Source organism: Drosophila bipectinata, chromosome 2L, assembly GCF_030179905.1.
Source record: "Drosophila bipectinata strain 14024-0381.07 chromosome 2L, DbipHiC1v2, whole genome shotgun sequence".
In the NCBI taxonomy this organism is placed as follows: Eukaryota; Metazoa; Arthropoda; class Insecta; order Diptera; family Drosophilidae; genus Drosophila; species Drosophila bipectinata.
In genome coordinates this window covers 13341029-13358397 of record NC_091736.1, presented here as the reverse complement: position 1 = coordinate 13358397, position 17369 = coordinate 13341029, and the positions used below count along the sequence as shown (strand labels likewise).

General features: G+C 43.0%; 6 protein-coding genes across 9 annotated transcripts; 4 read left to right on the top strand and 2 right to left on the bottom strand.

The window, feature by feature from the left end:
* Nucleotides 1–1472: 1472 nt before the first annotated feature.
* l(2)34Fc (lethal (2) 34Fc) lies at nucleotides 1473–3806 on the bottom strand. 2 transcript variants are annotated; one of them, XM_017241417.3, is made up of 2 exons: nucleotides 3716–3806; nucleotides 1473–2112 (listed from the first exon to the last, which is right to left on the bottom strand). In XM_017241417.3, the coding sequence occupies exon 2, from the start codon at nucleotides 2105–2107 to the stop codon at nucleotides 1628–1630; it is 480 nt and encodes a 159-aa protein (XP_017096906.1). In that variant the 5' UTR covers nucleotides 2108–2112; nucleotides 3716–3806; the 3' UTR covers nucleotides 1473–1627. The 2 variants fall into 2 exon arrangements, with proteins under 2 accessions (XP_017096906.1, XP_070133337.1); XM_070277236.1 differs by lacking the exon at nucleotides 3716–3806 and adding an exon at nucleotides 2217–2241.
* Nucleotides 3807–4786: 980 nt separating this feature from the next.
* On the top strand, nucleotides 4787–5340 carry LOC108125525 (uncharacterized). 2 transcript variants are annotated; one of them, XM_070277410.1, is made up of 2 exons: nucleotides 4787–5021; nucleotides 5081–5340. In XM_070277410.1, the coding sequence occupies exons 1-2, from the start codon at nucleotides 4829–4831 to the stop codon at nucleotides 5302–5304; spliced, it is 417 nt and encodes a 138-aa protein (XP_070133511.1). In that variant the 5' UTR covers nucleotides 4787–4828; the 3' UTR covers nucleotides 5305–5340. The 2 variants fall into 2 exon arrangements, with proteins under 2 accessions (XP_070133511.1, XP_017097237.2); XM_017241748.3 differs by having other exon boundaries at nucleotides 4803–5021; nucleotides 5078–5340.
* l(2)34Fd (lethal (2) 34Fd) lies at nucleotides 5293–7793 on the bottom strand. The gene is made up of 4 exons (XM_017241747.3): nucleotides 7637–7793; nucleotides 7180–7581; nucleotides 6399–7120; nucleotides 5293–6333 (listed from the first exon to the last, which is right to left on the bottom strand). Exons 1-4 carry the CDS (start codon nucleotides 7700–7702, stop codon nucleotides 5361–5363), a joined length of 2163 nt encoding a protein of 720 aa, XP_017097236.2. The 5' UTR covers nucleotides 7703–7793; the 3' UTR covers nucleotides 5293–5360.
* Nucleotides 7794–8062: 269 nt separating this feature from the next.
* Nucleotides 8063–11378, top strand: Rab14 (RAS oncogene family member Rab14). Of its 2 annotated transcripts, none has more exons than XM_017241736.3 (5): nucleotides 8063–8320; nucleotides 9940–10053; nucleotides 10111–10291; nucleotides 10352–10534; nucleotides 10590–11378. In XM_017241736.3, exons 2-5 carry the CDS (start codon nucleotides 9948–9950, stop codon nucleotides 10765–10767), a joined length of 648 nt encoding a protein of 215 aa, XP_017097225.1. In that variant the 5' UTR covers nucleotides 8063–8320; nucleotides 9940–9947; the 3' UTR covers nucleotides 10768–11378. The 2 variants fall into 2 exon arrangements, with proteins under 2 accessions (XP_017097225.1, XP_017097224.2); XM_017241735.3 differs by lacking the exon at nucleotides 8063–8320 and adding an exon at nucleotides 9586–9875.
* Nucleotides 11379–11519: 141 nt separating this feature from the next.
* Nucleotides 11520–13641, top strand: Pgant35A (polypeptide N-acetylgalactosaminyltransferase 35A). Its single transcript, XM_017241648.3, has one exon. The coding sequence runs from the start codon at nucleotides 11633–11635 to the stop codon at nucleotides 13517–13519; it is 1887 nt and encodes a 628-aa protein (XP_017097137.2). The 5' UTR covers nucleotides 11520–11632; the 3' UTR covers nucleotides 13520–13641.
* Nucleotides 13642–13758: 117 nt separating this feature from the next.
* spel1 (DNA mismatch repair protein spel1) lies at nucleotides 13759–17052 on the top strand. The gene is made up of 6 exons (XM_017241647.3): nucleotides 13759–13917; nucleotides 13976–14025; nucleotides 14083–14867; nucleotides 14924–16011; nucleotides 16066–16298; nucleotides 16352–17052. The coding sequence occupies exons 1-6, from the start codon at nucleotides 13869–13871 to the stop codon at nucleotides 16898–16900; spliced, it is 2754 nt and encodes a 917-aa protein (XP_017097136.2). The 5' UTR covers nucleotides 13759–13868; the 3' UTR covers nucleotides 16901–17052.
* Nucleotides 17053–17369: the final 317 nt, after the last annotated feature.

Below are 17369 nucleotides of genomic sequence, written 5' to 3'. Positions count from 1 at the left end.
TTTTTCTGATGGGGTCCCTTTGAAAATGGGATTTTACCCTATAGGGTCCACTGTGATGGCTATATCTTCCCCAATTCTCCTCCGATTCTCAATCGGAGTTCCTTAAACGATTTCTGGATCGATTCGCCACCATTCTGCACCAAAATCCTGAGACAAAATATTTTTCAGATTTTTTGTCAATTTTTCTGATGGGGTCCCTTGAAAATGGGATTTTACGCTATAGGGTCCACTGTGATGGCTATATCTTCCCCAATTCTCATCCGATTCTCTAGCGGAGTACCTTAAACGATTTCTGGATCGATTTCCCACCATTCTGCATCAAAATCCTGAGACAAAATATTTTTTAGATTTTTTGTCCATTTTTCTGATGGGGTCCCTTTGAAAATGGGATTTTACCCTATAGGGTCCACTGTGATGGCTATATCTTCCCCAATTCTCATCCGATTCTCAAGCGGAGTACCTTAAACGATTTCTGGATCGATTTCCCACCATTCTGCATCAAAATCCTGAGACAAAATATTTTTTAGATTTTTTGTCCATTTTTCTGATGGGGTCCCTTGAAAATGGGGTTTTCCCCTATAGGGTCCATAGTGATATCTTCATAGGTCCATATCTTCCCCAATTCTTATCCGATTATCAAGCGGAGTACCTTAAACGATTTCTGGATCGATTCGCCACCATTCTGCATCAAAATCCTAAGACAAAATATTTTTCAGATTTTTTGTCAATTTTTCTGATGGGATCCCTTGAAAATGGGATTTTACGCTATAGGGTCCACTGTGATGGCTATATCTTCCCCAATTCTCATCCGATTCTCAAGCGGAGTACCTTAAACGATTTCTGGATCGATTTCCCACCATTCTGCATCAAAATCCTGAGACAAAATATTTTTCAGATTTTTTGTCCATTTTTCTGATGGAGTCCCTTGAAAATGGGGTTTTCCCCTATAGGGTCCACAGTAATGGCTATATCTTCCTCAATCCTGATCCGATTCTCAAGCGGAGTACCTTAAACGATTTCTAGATCGATTTCCCACCATTCTGCATCAAAATCCTGAGACAAAATATTTTTCAGATTTTTTGTCAATTTTTCTGATGGGACCCCTTGAGAATGGGGTTTTCCTCTATAGGGTCCACTGTGATGGCTATATCTTCCCCAATTCACATCCGATTCTCAAGCGGAGTACCTTAAACAATGTCTAGATCGATTCGCCACCATTCAGCATCAAAATCAAAAGAAGGGTGTATGCAAAGTTTCAAGTCGATAGCTTTTAAACTGAGAGATTCATTCGCCTAGAAACAGACAGACGGACAGTATTATATCAACTCAGGAGGTGATCCTGATCAAGAATATATATACATTATAGGGTCGGTGATGTCTCCCTCACTGAGTTGCACACTTTTGACCAATATTATAATACCCTCTGCAGTGGTATAATAATGTATCACCCTTAGAACTCAATAATAAAGAAATTATATTTGGTTTCTCAACAAACTTCTTTAGACTTTATTTTTTTTTCAGAAAATACTAAGCTCCAAGGCTGCTTGGAACATAACCGTAAACATTGAACTGAAGATTTTTTAAACAAATCAAAAAATTCTATCACAGACTCTGAGATATAAGCCGCCTACTCCACATCGATGTCCTTGGTGACGCGACCCACCCAGTAAACAAATCCGGTCTGAACCACGGTGGCCATGAACTTGACGTTTCCTTTGTATCCGGCTGGTGGAGTCCACTCGAAAGTGATACCCTGGATGGGGCTTTCCTTCTTGGCCTTCAGATGGGTCAGGGTGTCATCCGAGCTGGAGCAATCCAGAGTCTGGGAGTGGGCGGCGTCCACCACCTCAAACTTGCCCACCACACGGTTCTGTCCATCGCGGGCCTGGATCATGAAGCCGAGGAACTCATCGCCGCCCAGGGTCAGGGTCAGTTTCTGGTCACTGCGCACGTGCGACGGCCCGGAGAAGCTGTACGGCGGCTTGGCAGTCTGCAGCTTGGCACCGTGCTGAGGAGTCAGATCCTTGCAGGCTGCCTTTGGAGCACCATCGGAGTAGGCATGGACACTGATGGCCAGGCAGGCGGCGAGCACCAATAGACGGAACATAATAACTGAAAATATTAAGGTTTTTTATTATTATTATTAATTATTAAAAAGTTACTCTTAAGAACTCGAGTGAATTAAAATGTTTAATCGAAATAAACTGGTTATTCACCTTCTATAATTATTTAAAGCATTTCCGTTAAATTTATTTTCTTGGCAACTTTTTGCATGCTATTCAGTTAAAAGGTAATTGCCTTCTCTAGTTTTTCATAAATTAATTAATTAACATTTGCACTCAAGTGAGACTTTTTTTCTGGCCTTGGATAGCGAGACATTGTTTTAGTAATTTTATTTTTTTTTTTCCAAAGATTTAACATTTACGTAGGCAGTTACAAGCATATTGAAAACCAGCTCTTGATTATGCAGTTTGTCAACGCCAACTTTATTATGCAGTTTTAGTTTTTTATTTTTATTTTTTTTTTTGGATCTACAATACATGTTCCAAGACACAACCTTGGCACTTGACAGTTTTTTGCTTCTAAATGGTGTTAGACCTACAAGTAACCAGCATCTTTGAAAACTTTGTACATAACAAAGAATATAAAATAAAAAACGCATTTAAATGTTTAAGTAAATTTTGCACAAAACTTAACAATTCAATCACGCTTTGATAGTAAATCTTCAAATTCGCAGAACAGAGAAAAGAAAAAAATAAATATTTAATACAATTATAAAATTGGTCAAGTTGCATGTTGATTAAAGACCATTTTTCAAAATCATCAAACTGGTTTTTCGGCCATAAACGAAAAGTTTTTAAGGCGCAAAAACAAGTTTTCAGTACATTTCCATAGAAGAGCCATTTTATAATTACTTTTATATCTGTCATTACCATTCGATTCGAAAAGATACAAGTGTGTGACAATTTCAAAAACGTGCACAATAGATACATGTATCTCTGAGTACTTCCTCGATCGCAGCTCAAGTTCAAGGTGATCGGATAGGAGGGATCTCGAGTATCTCGATCTCCATCTGATTGATCTTCTACCAGCTATATGTAGCTGGAGCTTAGTTTCGAATAGACCTTGTAAGAGAAGCCTCGATATGTCTTGCAATATGCTAAAGTTCAGCATTGGTCTACGACAAGTCTGGCATCAGTTGGTTTTTTTTTGCTTTATCTGTGTATTTATGGGCCTTTGTCCAACCGGTTGCCGAATTTGTCGACTTAAGATCTCCATAGTTGTTGGTTTATTTTTTGTATTTTGCGTATTTCTGTGTCTGTCATTACGAGGCCTCAATTAGCTTGCTTTTGTAATGGTTCGAAAAATATTATTATTATCAAGTTGCCGGGATCGGGCTTACTGAAGCTTGAAGTTTTGTATTTAACTCTGAAACAATGAACTAAAAAACTAAAATCCACAAAAAAGTTTTTAAATTTAAATTTTGCACTCAGTTTCAACTAGTTTAAATCTATTTAATAGATATGCTAAAAATATATATATTTTTTCAAATTAACTATGTTTTTGAATCTCTAGATTTTATCTGCTTTTATAGAACATATTAATTTTTATTTGCATTTCCTTTTCCATCTTATCAGAATTTTTCCTCAGAACCAACTTCTTTCAGGATCTTTTAAATATATGTTTTATATATATTTTTTTAAGATTTACATACCACTCGAATAGCACACAAAACGGCACAAAAACTTTAAATGAGCTGAAAATTCTACAACATCTACCTTTTATACCAAAATTCGATCTATAGCTTTGCAAAGTAAGCCCACTGAGCAAAAGACCGGTCGGAGTCGAGCTTTATCGAACACCAAGTTGGCCAACAAAGTTGCAAAAGCTTTTCCAACTAAGCCTTTAAATTGGATCTAAGCCAGTTCCATTACGGAGAGCTATGTTGATCCGTAGTACTCCAAAACAGTGACTAAGTGTTTACTCCGAGCTAGATATCAATTAGCAACATGTATTGATTTGCGGAGAAACTTATAATAATCGCTGACTTTTAATGGAAAGTTTAATTATTAAATATATTAAGGCTTTATCTTATAGGTCAACAACATTCATTAGCGGTTAAGATTTTTAGAACAAATAAAAGTAACGATTCATATATTAAATTCAAATATACATCATGATAAAGGGATCATACCATACATATTTAGACAATTGTTAGTTTATATATTTTAGTTTGAAATTTATTATTTATTATTCTATTAGAATTTATTAAGTAGAAGCCCCGTGGTAGTTAATAAGCTATCAGATATCTTAAGAAAATCCTGGACTCCAAGGAAGAAGGTGGTACGATCTAAGTCCATAACACCGTCAAATATTCGATGTATTGATACTATTGGTAGAGTATTTAATGAAAAATTAGATTTAAGGATATGAAAAATTAATTAAATCTATAGATTAATATTCAAAATAAGTCGGATACAATGGAGAAATGTGGAAAAAAATATGGGCTTAATACTACAACTTCATAAAATGTATATTACTGATTAGCCTCATCCTATCAAGGGGGCTTTAACTCGAGTTTTGGAGATTGATATTGGATATTGATGACCCTGGTACTTAAACCTCCACCCAAATCTACTTATAATGTAAATTAAATAAAATAATATTTAAAATACAAATAAATATACCTAGAATGAACCTACTGAGTACCTTTTTATAAACGTTCACAATATTAAGGTTGAAAAAGAAAACCAAAGTAGGCGGGTAGGAACTGTCATTTTTCAGGTTTTTTCTGCGTTACAATTAGTAGGCTAAAAATATTAAAAATATGGGTGCAGAGCAGTCAGCACGGTTGGTTTGTACGGAAACGGCAGAGACAGAAAAGCCTTTGAAACTCATCAATTCCGAGTTATTTTTCCGATTGTATTTCGAAAAGATGCCCCAGCCGGTTACGGGTCCTGTGACTGAAGCCCTTCTTCATTTGGTGAAGAATCTACACGATAACGGAGAGCTCTTTATTGGTTAGTTATAATAAGTTTATTTTAAGTTAAATGAAAAAAAAATACCAATCCTATAGAAGAAGTAGAAGTGCCCCAAGGCGAAGTGGACAGGATGGACAGTGACACCGAAAGTGGATTCAACTCTGACTCTACAATCTCTGTAGGAGACTACGACGAAGATGTGGGTATAGAGCCCATCCGGGTAGCGGAATTCGATTCCATGGATGAATATGACATTCCCCCTCCTGGCCCGGATGATATTATTGAAGACCCCCAGTCCGATGTCGGCCCATTGAATAATTAGACATTTAATAAAACAAGGATTTATGTACACAACTAATTGCAGTTCGTTAAATGTCTCTACTTAAAGTTAACCTTCTTTAGCCTGAGGGATTTGATGGGTCTGACAATGCTCCTTCGCTCTTCGCGATGCTTCTTTAGTTCCGCCTCTCGCTTCTTGGCATGGTACTGCGACTTCTTTTGTTTGTTCACCTCGAATGTCATCTGGCGATTGCCGAGGGAGCGACCCACGTTTGTCACCTGGCCCTCCAGTTGGGTCATTACGCGCACGCGATCCTGCAGAGTGGCCTGTTTGATGCGTTGCTGCAGGGCACTGCTTCCCTTGTGCGGATCTAGAGCGGTCATGGTAAAGCGATTGCCAGATCCATTTGTGGCGGGTCTTGCTGCGTTTCCGTTTGTATGGGGTGCGGCTGTGATTTCGGGGGCATCTTGTTCGTCGTCATCGTCCTCCTCCTCCTCGTCCTCACGCTGTCGCTTTACTTGCTTGTAGGCTTGTTTCATTTCCTTGACATATTCCTTGCGGTCGTCATCATCTGAAGAGGCTTCATCTCCGCTATCGTCCTTCTCGCCATCACTCTTCTCGAAACCAAACAGATCCTCATCGTCGTCACTATCCTCATGCTGCTGTGCTTCCTCTTCATGCAATTCCGCTACCCTAGCCACTTCCACTCGCTTCTTCAGCTCCTTTGCCTTCGACTTGTCCAGACGATTCAAAACCGGAGCCAACAGACGATACTCCTCAGCCTCCTTGTTAACCGCAAAGTCAGTATTCTCAAACATAGCCTTGAAACGAGAATCCTCCAGCAGATTGGGAACATTTCGCTGCTTGGCACTGTTCGATGGGTTGGCTTGCTCGTCCATAATCTTGAGGGCCAATTCTTTGTTGACTTTCGGGAGCTTGGATTCGATCTGCAGACGTGACTTGCGCTCGCTCTCGATCTCCTGCCGGATTTTATCCTTACGGAACCGATCGAAGGCGAAGGGTTCCACCACAGCCTTGGCTTTGTTGTACAAACGTGCATCCATGAAATAACTGAAAGATTAAACAAAAAATTCTATTAGTTTAGAACTTTAAAGAAAATAAACACTTGTTCTTACCCGTGCATGTAACCCTTGAGAAGATTTGTGCCCACGAGGTGTTCCATACCGAGTTCTGCCAGTTCCTTGGCCGTGACAAATTGATAGTCATCGTAGACATTCTCAACAACTTCGGACTCGATCTCTTCGGTAAGGTTATCCAGGAAAGAGCACCACCGTGGCGCTGGACCCATCGCTGGCACGTAGTAGGTTAACATTTTGACGTCCTCCTGAGCCAGGAAGAACATACCCGTGTCGGGAATAGTGCAAAAGTCATTGAACGATGTAGTGGACTCCACATAGGCAATTTGTTTCCCCGTCTGCTCATCCCAAAGTTTCAGAGTGGCCTCGTCCAAGCTGTAAACCGCATTCTGGGCAGGATTAAAAGCTAGCCGCTTGATAGGTAGCTTGTTTAGATGATTTTTCACAAGGAGAGGTTGCTTGGCCCGAATATCATAGATGAGAACATGGCCGGAAGCTGTTCCAACTCCCATATGCAGGCCATTGCGGAATTTAAGTGCCGTGACAGAGGGAAACTCCTTGACGCCCGGCAGCCGTATAGCCACATCCAGAGTGGAGCAACGCTGTTTCGTTCGCGGATCCCAAGCTTCCACTGTACCCTCTTTGGTGCCGGCTACCAGCAGATGGTGTTCAGGATTCACTTCGCAAGCGTTCAAACAACTTGCGTCTGTTTCGAATGGTTGTAGAAACTGTCCCCTCTCTAGGTTAAGCCGGTAGATGTCCTGTAAGCAGATAGATGGGCTTCAGCAACAAGTTCCTCTCTGAAGTCATTTGATATTACCCTTCCCACCCCCACGATAAACATATCGCAGCTGGGTTTGTGAAACTTCATATCTCGCCCGAAACGTGGAATCCTCAGCCTGTAATGACGGCCATGGGCCGCATGGATCTCCACGTAGCGGTCGCACTGCAAGAAGACCATCTTGCTGTAGTCGTCGCTTATGACCTCAAAGGTGGTCACTTCGGAGTCAAAACACCGCTCAAACTTAATGGACAGGTTGGAGACCTCGAAGCACTTGACGCGGGGTTTGTAGGTGCCCGTGGCCAGTATGTACTGCTGGTCGGGACTCATTCGTATGCTAGTGCATACACCCGGCATGTCAAAGTCCTGGATGAGCTCTATTTGGCGCCGGGAGTCAACCTTTTTCATCAGCTGAGACCTCTTCCGCCTGTCGGTGAGCCACTGCAAAGAAATGATGAATTAAACCGCAGCTCAGATACATTTTCAGCTTACTTACATCTGGCACCGACTTGCCGGCGCTTAAATTGTAGATCTTCACATCGTTGACTTCGTTTACAAACATTCTGGCTGCAATATATTAAAAATATTGCAACATAAACAAACGAAGAGTCCGCAACACGTGCGCCTTCTCTAACAATGTGGCCAGGCTTTGGGTTGAGACACCATACTTGGTATTTATCTACGATTCAGCTGAATAAAAAACTGACTTTGGTTTTTTTCATATATATGGATGAAAATAATTCAATTTAAATGTAATCTTTTAAAAGCAATAAGTTTTTATAGCATATATTTGAACAGAAATAATTTGAATTTCCGTTACAAATAACTACCGATAACCAAGGGCGGCTCAGGAGCGTTGCCACCGTATCGGAAAATGGTAGTTGCTGCTCCCAGGCTTTTTTCGTAGTGAGACCAAACAGTCCAAAGTCAAGGAAGAAGACGCAAAAAGAAAAGTGTCTACTGATTTCCATCGCGACTCGCCAATTAAAAATAATTGCAATAACAAAGTTTTCGGAGCCCTAAAGTCTGTGTGTGTGATTGCACAGGACTGAGCCGCGCTTGACTTGCATCGAAGCGTCATTGGCAAACTATTCCGCCCCTCTAACAATAATAATAACAACCAAAAGCAACTTGCACATTCCCCCCCGCACCCGTCGTCATCAGAGTCGAACCAAAAACGGTGAGTAATATTCGCTAAGCCAATTAAGTATTCTTGGCTCTGCGATTATACAGAAAAAGAAAACTAGTTATGCATCTGGGATGTAGTGTAAGGTACAAAACAAATCAAACATTCTGTGTGGTACCACTATTCACCAACAAAACTTTCCCCTCCTTTGTTGCGTTTGTATACACCCCCATTATACTCTTGCAAGGGGTACTTTGAGTTTCACTCAAGGGAGGAAATTCAAAAATGTATACACTTTCTTTATATTGCAATAAATTGAAAATTAAACAAAAGGTTATTAAAACTCGTTTGTATTTTCGTGCTACCAAAACAACACTCTACGGATGAAGTTCATCAGCTATGAGATCCCTCATAACAGTCTTTTAGTATTTTGTTATCTCTTTTACTTTATTAACTATCTTTATGTTGTATACCCTTTCAAAATAATCAAAATTTAAGTATAAATATAAAATAAAGAGTATAAAAATGTCAACTTTATGAAAATATCTTTTTCTTGTTATTTTTGTTGTTGCACTCCAATCTGGTTATATGTATATGCGACCCCCATTATTACTTTTTGCTCGTTTTGGGTGTCTTTGTGCTAGATTTTTTTTCTGTAATAAGGGGAGGGTGGATGATTCAAATTCCTTTGGCGCAAGAGCCAGTCTCCTTGCGATTAATTGCTCCACTGGCCAAAGGCCCATGGTCTTTGACTGATAAGTCTAATCTGAGACTGCCAGTCGGGTGCCAATGAGTCTTTGAAATATTGATAAGAATAAGTAGTTTGAAATGCAATAAAACAATCCAATAGATTCGGAACAACCTTGAGAGTGATTTAAAGCTCTTGATCTCTTCTCTTTCTGATATTCTATTGAAAAATATTAACAATTTTTATTATTTCTAATCATTTTAATTCAGCAACTCACGCTACTGAGTCGTGATATACATTTTTTATGATAAAAAAATTGGTAAATAACTGAATATTTATCAATGAATGATTTTAAATTCTATAGAATACAATGAATATTACCTTAATGGCTTAAAACCCCTAGTCTGGGAACACTCGCCTGGATTTGTATACTTCCCACGATTACGCCACGGCCTTGAGCCTAATCCCTTTCAAGCTCCTCGAGAGCCGGCCATATGAAAGGCTTTCAAGTTTACTGGCACTCCGACAGTCAAGTGGTGTATGGATATTCCCCCTGGAGGGTTTTTACCCACCACTCTTAAAAACTTCACTCTTTTTTTTCGGCTTCGCAAATAAACAAACTTGGTCGGCTGTTCAAACACGAGCATGCCTTAAAAAAAAAAGAAAAAAGTATATTGGGGGCAGTTTGGAAAAAAAAAGGGTAACGGGGAACAAAATGTTGTGTTGCCGACGCAGAACCAATTAATGCAGTGCCACAGTTTGTTGATAAGGCCGTGTCGTTGGACATTCAAATGAGCACCTGATATAGAGTGCAAGAGAACCACTATTGCCTGGGCTGGGAGTTGGTTCATGTCAAGATGAGTAAAGTGCGCAGTGTGGTTAACCGGTTGCACGAGCGGATCGATTATCTTATAGAAAAATGTGGGCTCTACACTAACTCTAACACCAAGTTAATGCGATATATACTAACTATCCATTGTTTTAGGTCCCAATATGACTGCAGCGCCTTACAACTACAACTATATTTTCAAGTACATCATCATCGGTGACATGGGCGTGGGCAAGTCCTGCCTGCTGCACCAGTTCACTGAGAAAAAATGTGAGTAACTGATCAGAAAATAGAACCAAAGAACTAACTTTCCCTGTTCTTGATTAGTCATGGCCAATTGTCCGCATACGATTGGCGTGGAGTTTGGAACTCGCATCATTGAGGTGGACGACAAGAAGATAAAGCTACAGATCTGGGACACGGCGGGCCAGGAGAGATTCCGGGCCGTGACACGGTCCTATTACAGAGGAGCTGCAGGAGCGTTGATGGTGTATGATATAACCAGGCGGTAAGTTAGAGAGGGCCAATTTAATTGTAGATTATTGCTAATTCTTTGTATATGTTTCAGCTCCACTTACAATCACCTGAGCAGCTGGCTCACCGACACGCGTAATCTCACAAATCCAAGTACTGTGATCTTTCTCATTGGCAACAAGTCCGATCTGGAGAGCACTCGCGAGGTGACCTACGAGGAGGCCAAGGAGTTTGCCGATGAGAATGGACTCATGTTTCTCGAAGCAAGTGCAATGACGTAAGTATACGATCCATAATATAGGCAGGACTTCAAAGATTTACGTCAATTACAGAGGTCAGAATGTGGAGGAGGCATTTCTCGAAACCGCACGCAAGATCTACCAGAATATCCAGGAGGGCCGGCTGGATCTGAACGCCTCAGAGTCGGGAGTGCAACATCGACCCTCGCAGCCGTCGAGGACATCGCTGAGCAGTGAAGCCACGGGCGCCAAGGATCAGTGCTCATGCTAAATGAATGCACCTTATATTTACACACTCCTAGATATACAAAATCTACTTTTATTTTTAGCCGACTCGTAATCTACCGAAGCCCAAGCTAAAACCAATGTATGTAGTTGAATGATTCGATTAAGCATAATGTGTGAGCGATTTGCAGCGACAGCAACAAGACAAACCAAAATATATAAGAGCCCTCCCCAATAATACGACAAAGCCACTTCAAACGTTTGTAATGTCGAGTAAGCGTTCTAATTAGTAAATTAAAGAGGATTGTTGGTTAGAGAGAGAGAGTTATTTTCAAGCATCGTTAGAGAAACCAAAGTTTTGATTATGAAATTTCTAAAAGTTTATTGCTCTTTATCCTAAAAAGTCACTCGTTCGTTTGGTCCAATACCTTAAGTCGGTGCGTTCTATGCAGAACACTTATTCTGTTGGCTGTCTATCTCTGTATATATATGAATTTTTGTATCTCCCTTTATGAATCATTTTTTGTTGAGTATTTGTTGTAGACGCGTGCGAAGAGGAATACGATCAATGTTATATGAATATTAACGATGTATTAATGGCATAATGCAATAGGAAATAAAAAACCACGGTATTTATAAAGCCCTACCAATTAAAAATTTGTTTCTTTTATTTAAAAGTAAGGTTTGGAATTGCAAGATACAAACCCCCAATAAAAATCGATAACCCATTCAAATTACCCGCCAAGAGTGTTGTCTAACTGGCCAAAGACTCAAAACCGTGCTGGAAAACATGTTAATTCCAAGATAATGCAACACTGACTACCAGTATGCAAATTAAAATTAATTTATTCGGCCATCATGCAGTGACGAAATAGCGATCCAAAGGGGCAACGTAAGCGAATCTCGGACCCATGATGCAAATAAAGCGTCTTCTGTGCAAGTCCTGCAGCCTGGGCACCCTTCTTGTGTGCATCGTCTGGCTGCTGGCGCTGCTCTTCTACTCTCACAGTCTGGGGAGCTCCATTCGATCGGCGGGCTGGAAGATCGACGCGGCGAACGCCACCCCAAGGGCGGAGCTAAGCTTTCAAGCCAGGGTCACAACCGGATGCACACCTAGCCAAGGCGGAAATGGCACCAGGGACTCCCCAGCTGAGAATAAGGACTCGCCTGGCGAGAAACTGGAACTCTTGGGAGTGGTGCGCAACAAGCAGGACAAGTACATTCGCGACATTGGCTATAAGCACCATGCCTTTAATGCACTGGTGTCGAACAACATTGGGCTCTTCAGGGACATACCCGACACTCGGCACAAAGTCTGCGACCGGAGCGAGACTTCCGAAGGAGAGAACCTTCCGCATGCCTCCGTGGTTATGTGCTTCTACAACGAGCACAAAATGACCCTGATGCGGTCAATTAAAACGGTGTTGGAACGTACTCCTAGTTACCTCTTAAAGGAAATCATCCTTGTGGGCGACCACAGTGACTTGCCCGAACTGGAGTTCCACTTACATGCGGACCTGCGTGCCCGTCTTAAGTATCCGAACCTGCGTTACATTAAAAACGAGGAGCGAGAAGGCCTAATCCGCTCCAGAGTGATTGGAGCCCGTGAAGCCGTCGGCGATGTTCTGGTCTTTCTGGACTCGCACATCGAAGTGAACCAGCAGTGGCTGGAACCTCTCCTGCGGCTCATTAAAGCGGAAAACTCCACTCTAGCAGTTCCTGTCATAGATCTTATTAACGCCGACACCTTTGAGTACACACCCAGTCCCTTGGTGCGTGGAGGATTCAACTGGGGCCTTCACTTCCGATGGGAGAATCTTCCAGAGGGCACGCTCAAGGTGCCCGAGGACTTCCGCGGCCCATTTCGTTCCCCCACAATGGCCGGCGGGTTGTTTGCAGTGAACCGAAAGTACTTCCAGCATCTTGGCGAATACGACATGGCCATGGACATCTGGGGTGGCGAGAACATTGAGATCTCGTTCCGGGCCTGGCAGTGTGGTGGTGCCATAAAGATTGTCCCCTGCTCCCGAGTTGGACACATCTTTCGCAAGCGACGTCCCTATTCCTCCCCGGATGGAGCCAACACCATGCTAAAGAACTCACTGCGATTGGCCCACGTCTGGATGGATGACTACAAGGATTACTACATCAAGCATGAGAAGGTGCCCAAGGATTACGACTACGGAGACATCAGCGTCCGAGTGAAACTTAGGGAGCGCCTTCAATGCCACGACTTCTCCTGGTACCTGAAAAACGTCTATCCGGAACTGCGGGTGCCCGGCGAAGAGTCCAAGAAACCGGCTGCAGCACCCATCTTCCAGCCTTGGCACTCGCGAAAACGTACCTATGTCGACTCGTACCAGTTGCGCCTGGCCGAAACGGAACTCTGTGCCGCCGTAGCGGGTCCGAAAGTAAAGGGCTTCTGGAAGAAGGGAAGCCAGCTTCACCTGCAGCCCTGCAAGCCGATCCCCAGCCAGCTATGGTACGAAACGGACAAGGCCGAGATAGTTTTGGACAAGCTGCTCTGCCTGGAGGCGTCGGGAGACGCCCAGGTCACAGTAAACAAGTGCCATGAGATGCTCGGTGACCAGCAGTGGCGTCACACCCGCAACTCCAACAGCCCCGTCTACAATATGGCTCTGGGTACCTGCCTGCGAGCAGCTGCTCCGGCTTCTGGGGCCATCATAAGCCTCGATCTCTGCTCCAAGACGGGTGGAGGTGGCGGCGGAGCCTGGGACATTGTGCAGCTAAAAAATACGGAGGCGGGGAATCCCAAAAAAGCGGACAAGGCGCTATGAGCGGCATGAACAACAATCGTATTGCAATATTAGACTGATAACTGTTTAGGTGCAAAGTGTATTATGTTTAAATAGTCAGTATTTTTCCATAAAATTAAATAAAAACACAGGGGTTTTATAAATGCTTAACATAAGTTATTTTTTAGATGTTAATATTTTTTTTCAGTGCTTTGCAAGATGTAGGCCAGTTAAAACAGTTCGTTTCTTAAGTATCTTTCTGGAGTGACCGTTTATCGTGGTATTTCAAAGTATCTTTAATCCGGTCACTCTACACCGGGAATTCGCATTCTTTTTGGCAAAACAGGCGCCAAATTTTATTGTTTATTTAAAAGATTTGTAATCCCCAACCATGCAGGCCAAAGCAACCGAAAGCCGGCAGGAACCGACGCTGCATATGGGTATGTAATTGCCAAGTTATTGAACCCAAAGAATGCTATTAACAATTATTATTTTTAGATACAAATGCGCGTCGCAATTTCATCAAGGCCCACGCCAAGCTAGGCGAGGTAAGAAATAATAATGTATTTGTTTTCACTTATAACTATAATGCATTACCTTCACAGAAACCCAGCAGCACAGTGCGATTCTTTGATCACTCCGATTGCTATACCGTCCATGGCAGCGATGACTGCGAGCTGGTGGCTAAAGTGGTGTACAAATCCACTGCCTACATTGGAGCCCTTATTCCGGATGACAAGAAGGAGACCCTTCAGTTTGTTTCCTTGTCCAAGAACAATTTTGAGCTGGCCGTGCGTGAGCTGCTCCTGGTGCGGAATCTTCGCGTGGAAGTCTTTGTGAAGCAATCCACCGATTGGAAGCTGGAGTATCGCGGATCACCGGGAAACCTGTTGCAGTTCGAGGACATACTCTTTGCCAACAAAGAGGTATTAGTGGGCAACAGTATAATCTCGCTGTTGGTCAAGTTGGAGGGCGGAGCCCAGCGCCGTGTAGGCGTGGCCAGTGTGGAGCAGAACGACTGCCAGTTCCAGTTGCTTGAGTTTTTGGACGACGATTTCTTCACGGAATTGGAGGCCACTGTGGTATTGCTGGGACCAAAAGAGTGCCTGCTTCCGAGCCTGGATGGCGAATATGCGGCCGTGAAAACTTTACTAGAACGGAATGGGGTGATGATCACGGTGCCCAAGAAGAGCAGTGCCAACGATCTGATACAGGATTTGAATCGTTTGCTGCGGTTCGCCAAAGGCCAACAGGAAGATGCCACGGGTCTCAAGGAGTTGCAACTGCAGTTGGCCTCTGACGCTCTAAAGGTGGCTATTAAGTACTTGGATTTGGTCAACGATCCTGGAAACTTGGGTCATTACGAAATAAAGCAACTCGATCTGAAGCGGTATGACTCAAATACTAAGAGTATATGAACAAATATTAACTTTATTCTCATTTCAGCTTTGTTCACTTGGACTCGGCTGCCGTAGCTGCTTTAAATATCATGCCCAAGCCGGGAACTCATCCGTCTATGCCTTCATACCGTTGGCAGAGTATCCTGGGGGTGCTGGACCACTGCCGCACACCGCAAGGTCATCGCCTTATGGGCCAGTGGGTGAAGCAACCACTACGCCGCCGTGAAATCCTCAACGACCGGCACAACGTGGTGGAGTGCCTGTTAGAGGCACCGGATACGCTGGAAACCCTCAGCTTAGATTATCTCAAGCGTATACCCGATATCCTAATGCTCACCAAAAAGTTAATGCGTCGGAAGGCCACATTGCAGGACCTTTTCCGCATTTACCAAGTTATCCTTCGCACTCCGAAGATCCTAAAGGTATTGTTTGAGCTAGAGAACTCCACGGTGGAGAGTATGATTTGTGCTCCATTCAAAAGCTTCCTGGAGGACCTCACCGGTCTCAAGCAAATGGTCGAGCAGGTGGTTGATTTCGAAGCCATCGAAAGGGGCGAGTATCTGGTGAAGGCTTCTTTCGACAGTCGTTTGATGGAGTTGCAACAAACCATGAACGAGTTGTATTCAAAAATGGAGCGACTGCAGGCAAAGTGCAGTGAAGAGCTGAATCTGGATGGCAAGCAGCAAGTGAAGCTCGAGAATATAGCCAAGCTGGGACATCATTTCCGCATTACCCTCAAGGATGATTCAGTGCTGAAGAAGAATAAGAACTATCGCATTGTGGACGTGATCAAGGGTGGCGTTCGCTTCACCTCAGACAAGTTGGAGAGCTATGCCGAAGAGTTTGGCAGCTGCCGCAGTCGCTACGAAGAACAGCAGCTCTCTATCGTTGAAGAGATCATCCAGGTGGCTGTGGGATATGCTGCTCCGCTCACATCACTTAACAACGAACTGGCCCAGCTCGATTGTCTGGTCAGTTTCGCCATTGCGGCCCGTAGTGCTCCCACACCCTATGTACGTCCCAAAATGTTGGAAGAAGGCGCCGGTCAACTCATTCTTGAGGATGTTCGTCATCCCTGCCTGGAGCTGCAGGAGCATGTCAGCTTCATTGCCAACAGTGTGGAGTTCAAGAAGGGTAAGTGTTAGGGTAGGTTATTATTATTGTTTTTATTGATTGTATATTTCTTAGATAAATGCAACATGTTCATCATAACTGGTCCAAACATGGGCGGAAAAAGCACTTATATTCGCTCTGTTGGCACTGCTGTGCTGATGGCTCATGTGGGTGCCTTTGTGCCCTGCAGCTCGGCCACCATCACTATGGTAGACTCTATCCTGGGACGCGTTGGAGCCAGTGATAATATCATCAAGGGTCTGAGCACTTTTATGGTTGAAATGATAGAAACCTCGGGAATAATCAGGGTAGGTGTGATTATTGTGATTATAACTTTAGTTGACTGAAATTTTATTCGTAGACTGCCACCGAAAAATCGTTGGTGATCATTGATGAACTTGGCCGTGGCACCTCCACCTACGAGGGCTGCGGCATTGCCTGGTCAATAGCAGAGCACCTGGCCAAGGAGACCAAGTGCTTTACTTTGTTCGCCACCCACTTCCATGAGATTACCAAGCTGGCTGAAAGTTTGGCAACCGTCAAGAATTGTCATATGGCCGCCGTTGCGGATGCCGATAATTTTACGTTGCTTTATCAAGTTCGTCCAGGGGTGATGGAGAAGAGCTTTGGCATTCAAGTGGCCCGATTAGCCAGTTTTCCCGAGCATGTCGTCCAGAATGCCCAGGAGGTGTACAACGAGTTCGAGGATGAGCATGCCGGCAAGCAGAAAGAGGAGGACAAGGCCTTGCTGGAGAAGATTCAAGTTGCCATTGAACAGCTATCAACGGCTGGCAATAACACGGATATCAATGTGGAGGACTTGACCCAGCTGGTTACAAAGTTTACGAAGGACATCAAGCAACTGGACAGCGATTATTTTAAATCCGTGCTGGCCACTAGTGAGGCTTGAAAGAGAGCCAGAGGTATTTATAATGATAAGCCAGTATTACATTCCAGAGGCAGAATATTTCCATTAATTTTATAATTTCTTGTATCTGTTCTTGTTCTATCATAATTTTTAGTTTTAAGAATCTCATAAACTTGTATACGAAGAGCTTTTAACTCGAAGAGACTTTTTTTTTGTAAACGTTCCACAAATATATCAAAAATGTTAAAAAATCAGTAAAGTTTGGATAATATATTGTATGGATATAGACGTTTCAGTCACGTAGATATCAAAATAAACAGATTTGTGTTACAAATAGCACTGTATTTTCGGCTCTATGCCAAGTCACATTGAACACGCTTTTTAACACAGCGCGAAATACAAAATACCGGCCTGACAAACTGTCAATTTAATCGGCCGGGCTTTAACCTCGGCTGTCATTTTGGGGTAAAGCGCCGCTTTTATCGTCCCGTTTGGCCCGATCTTTGGCTCG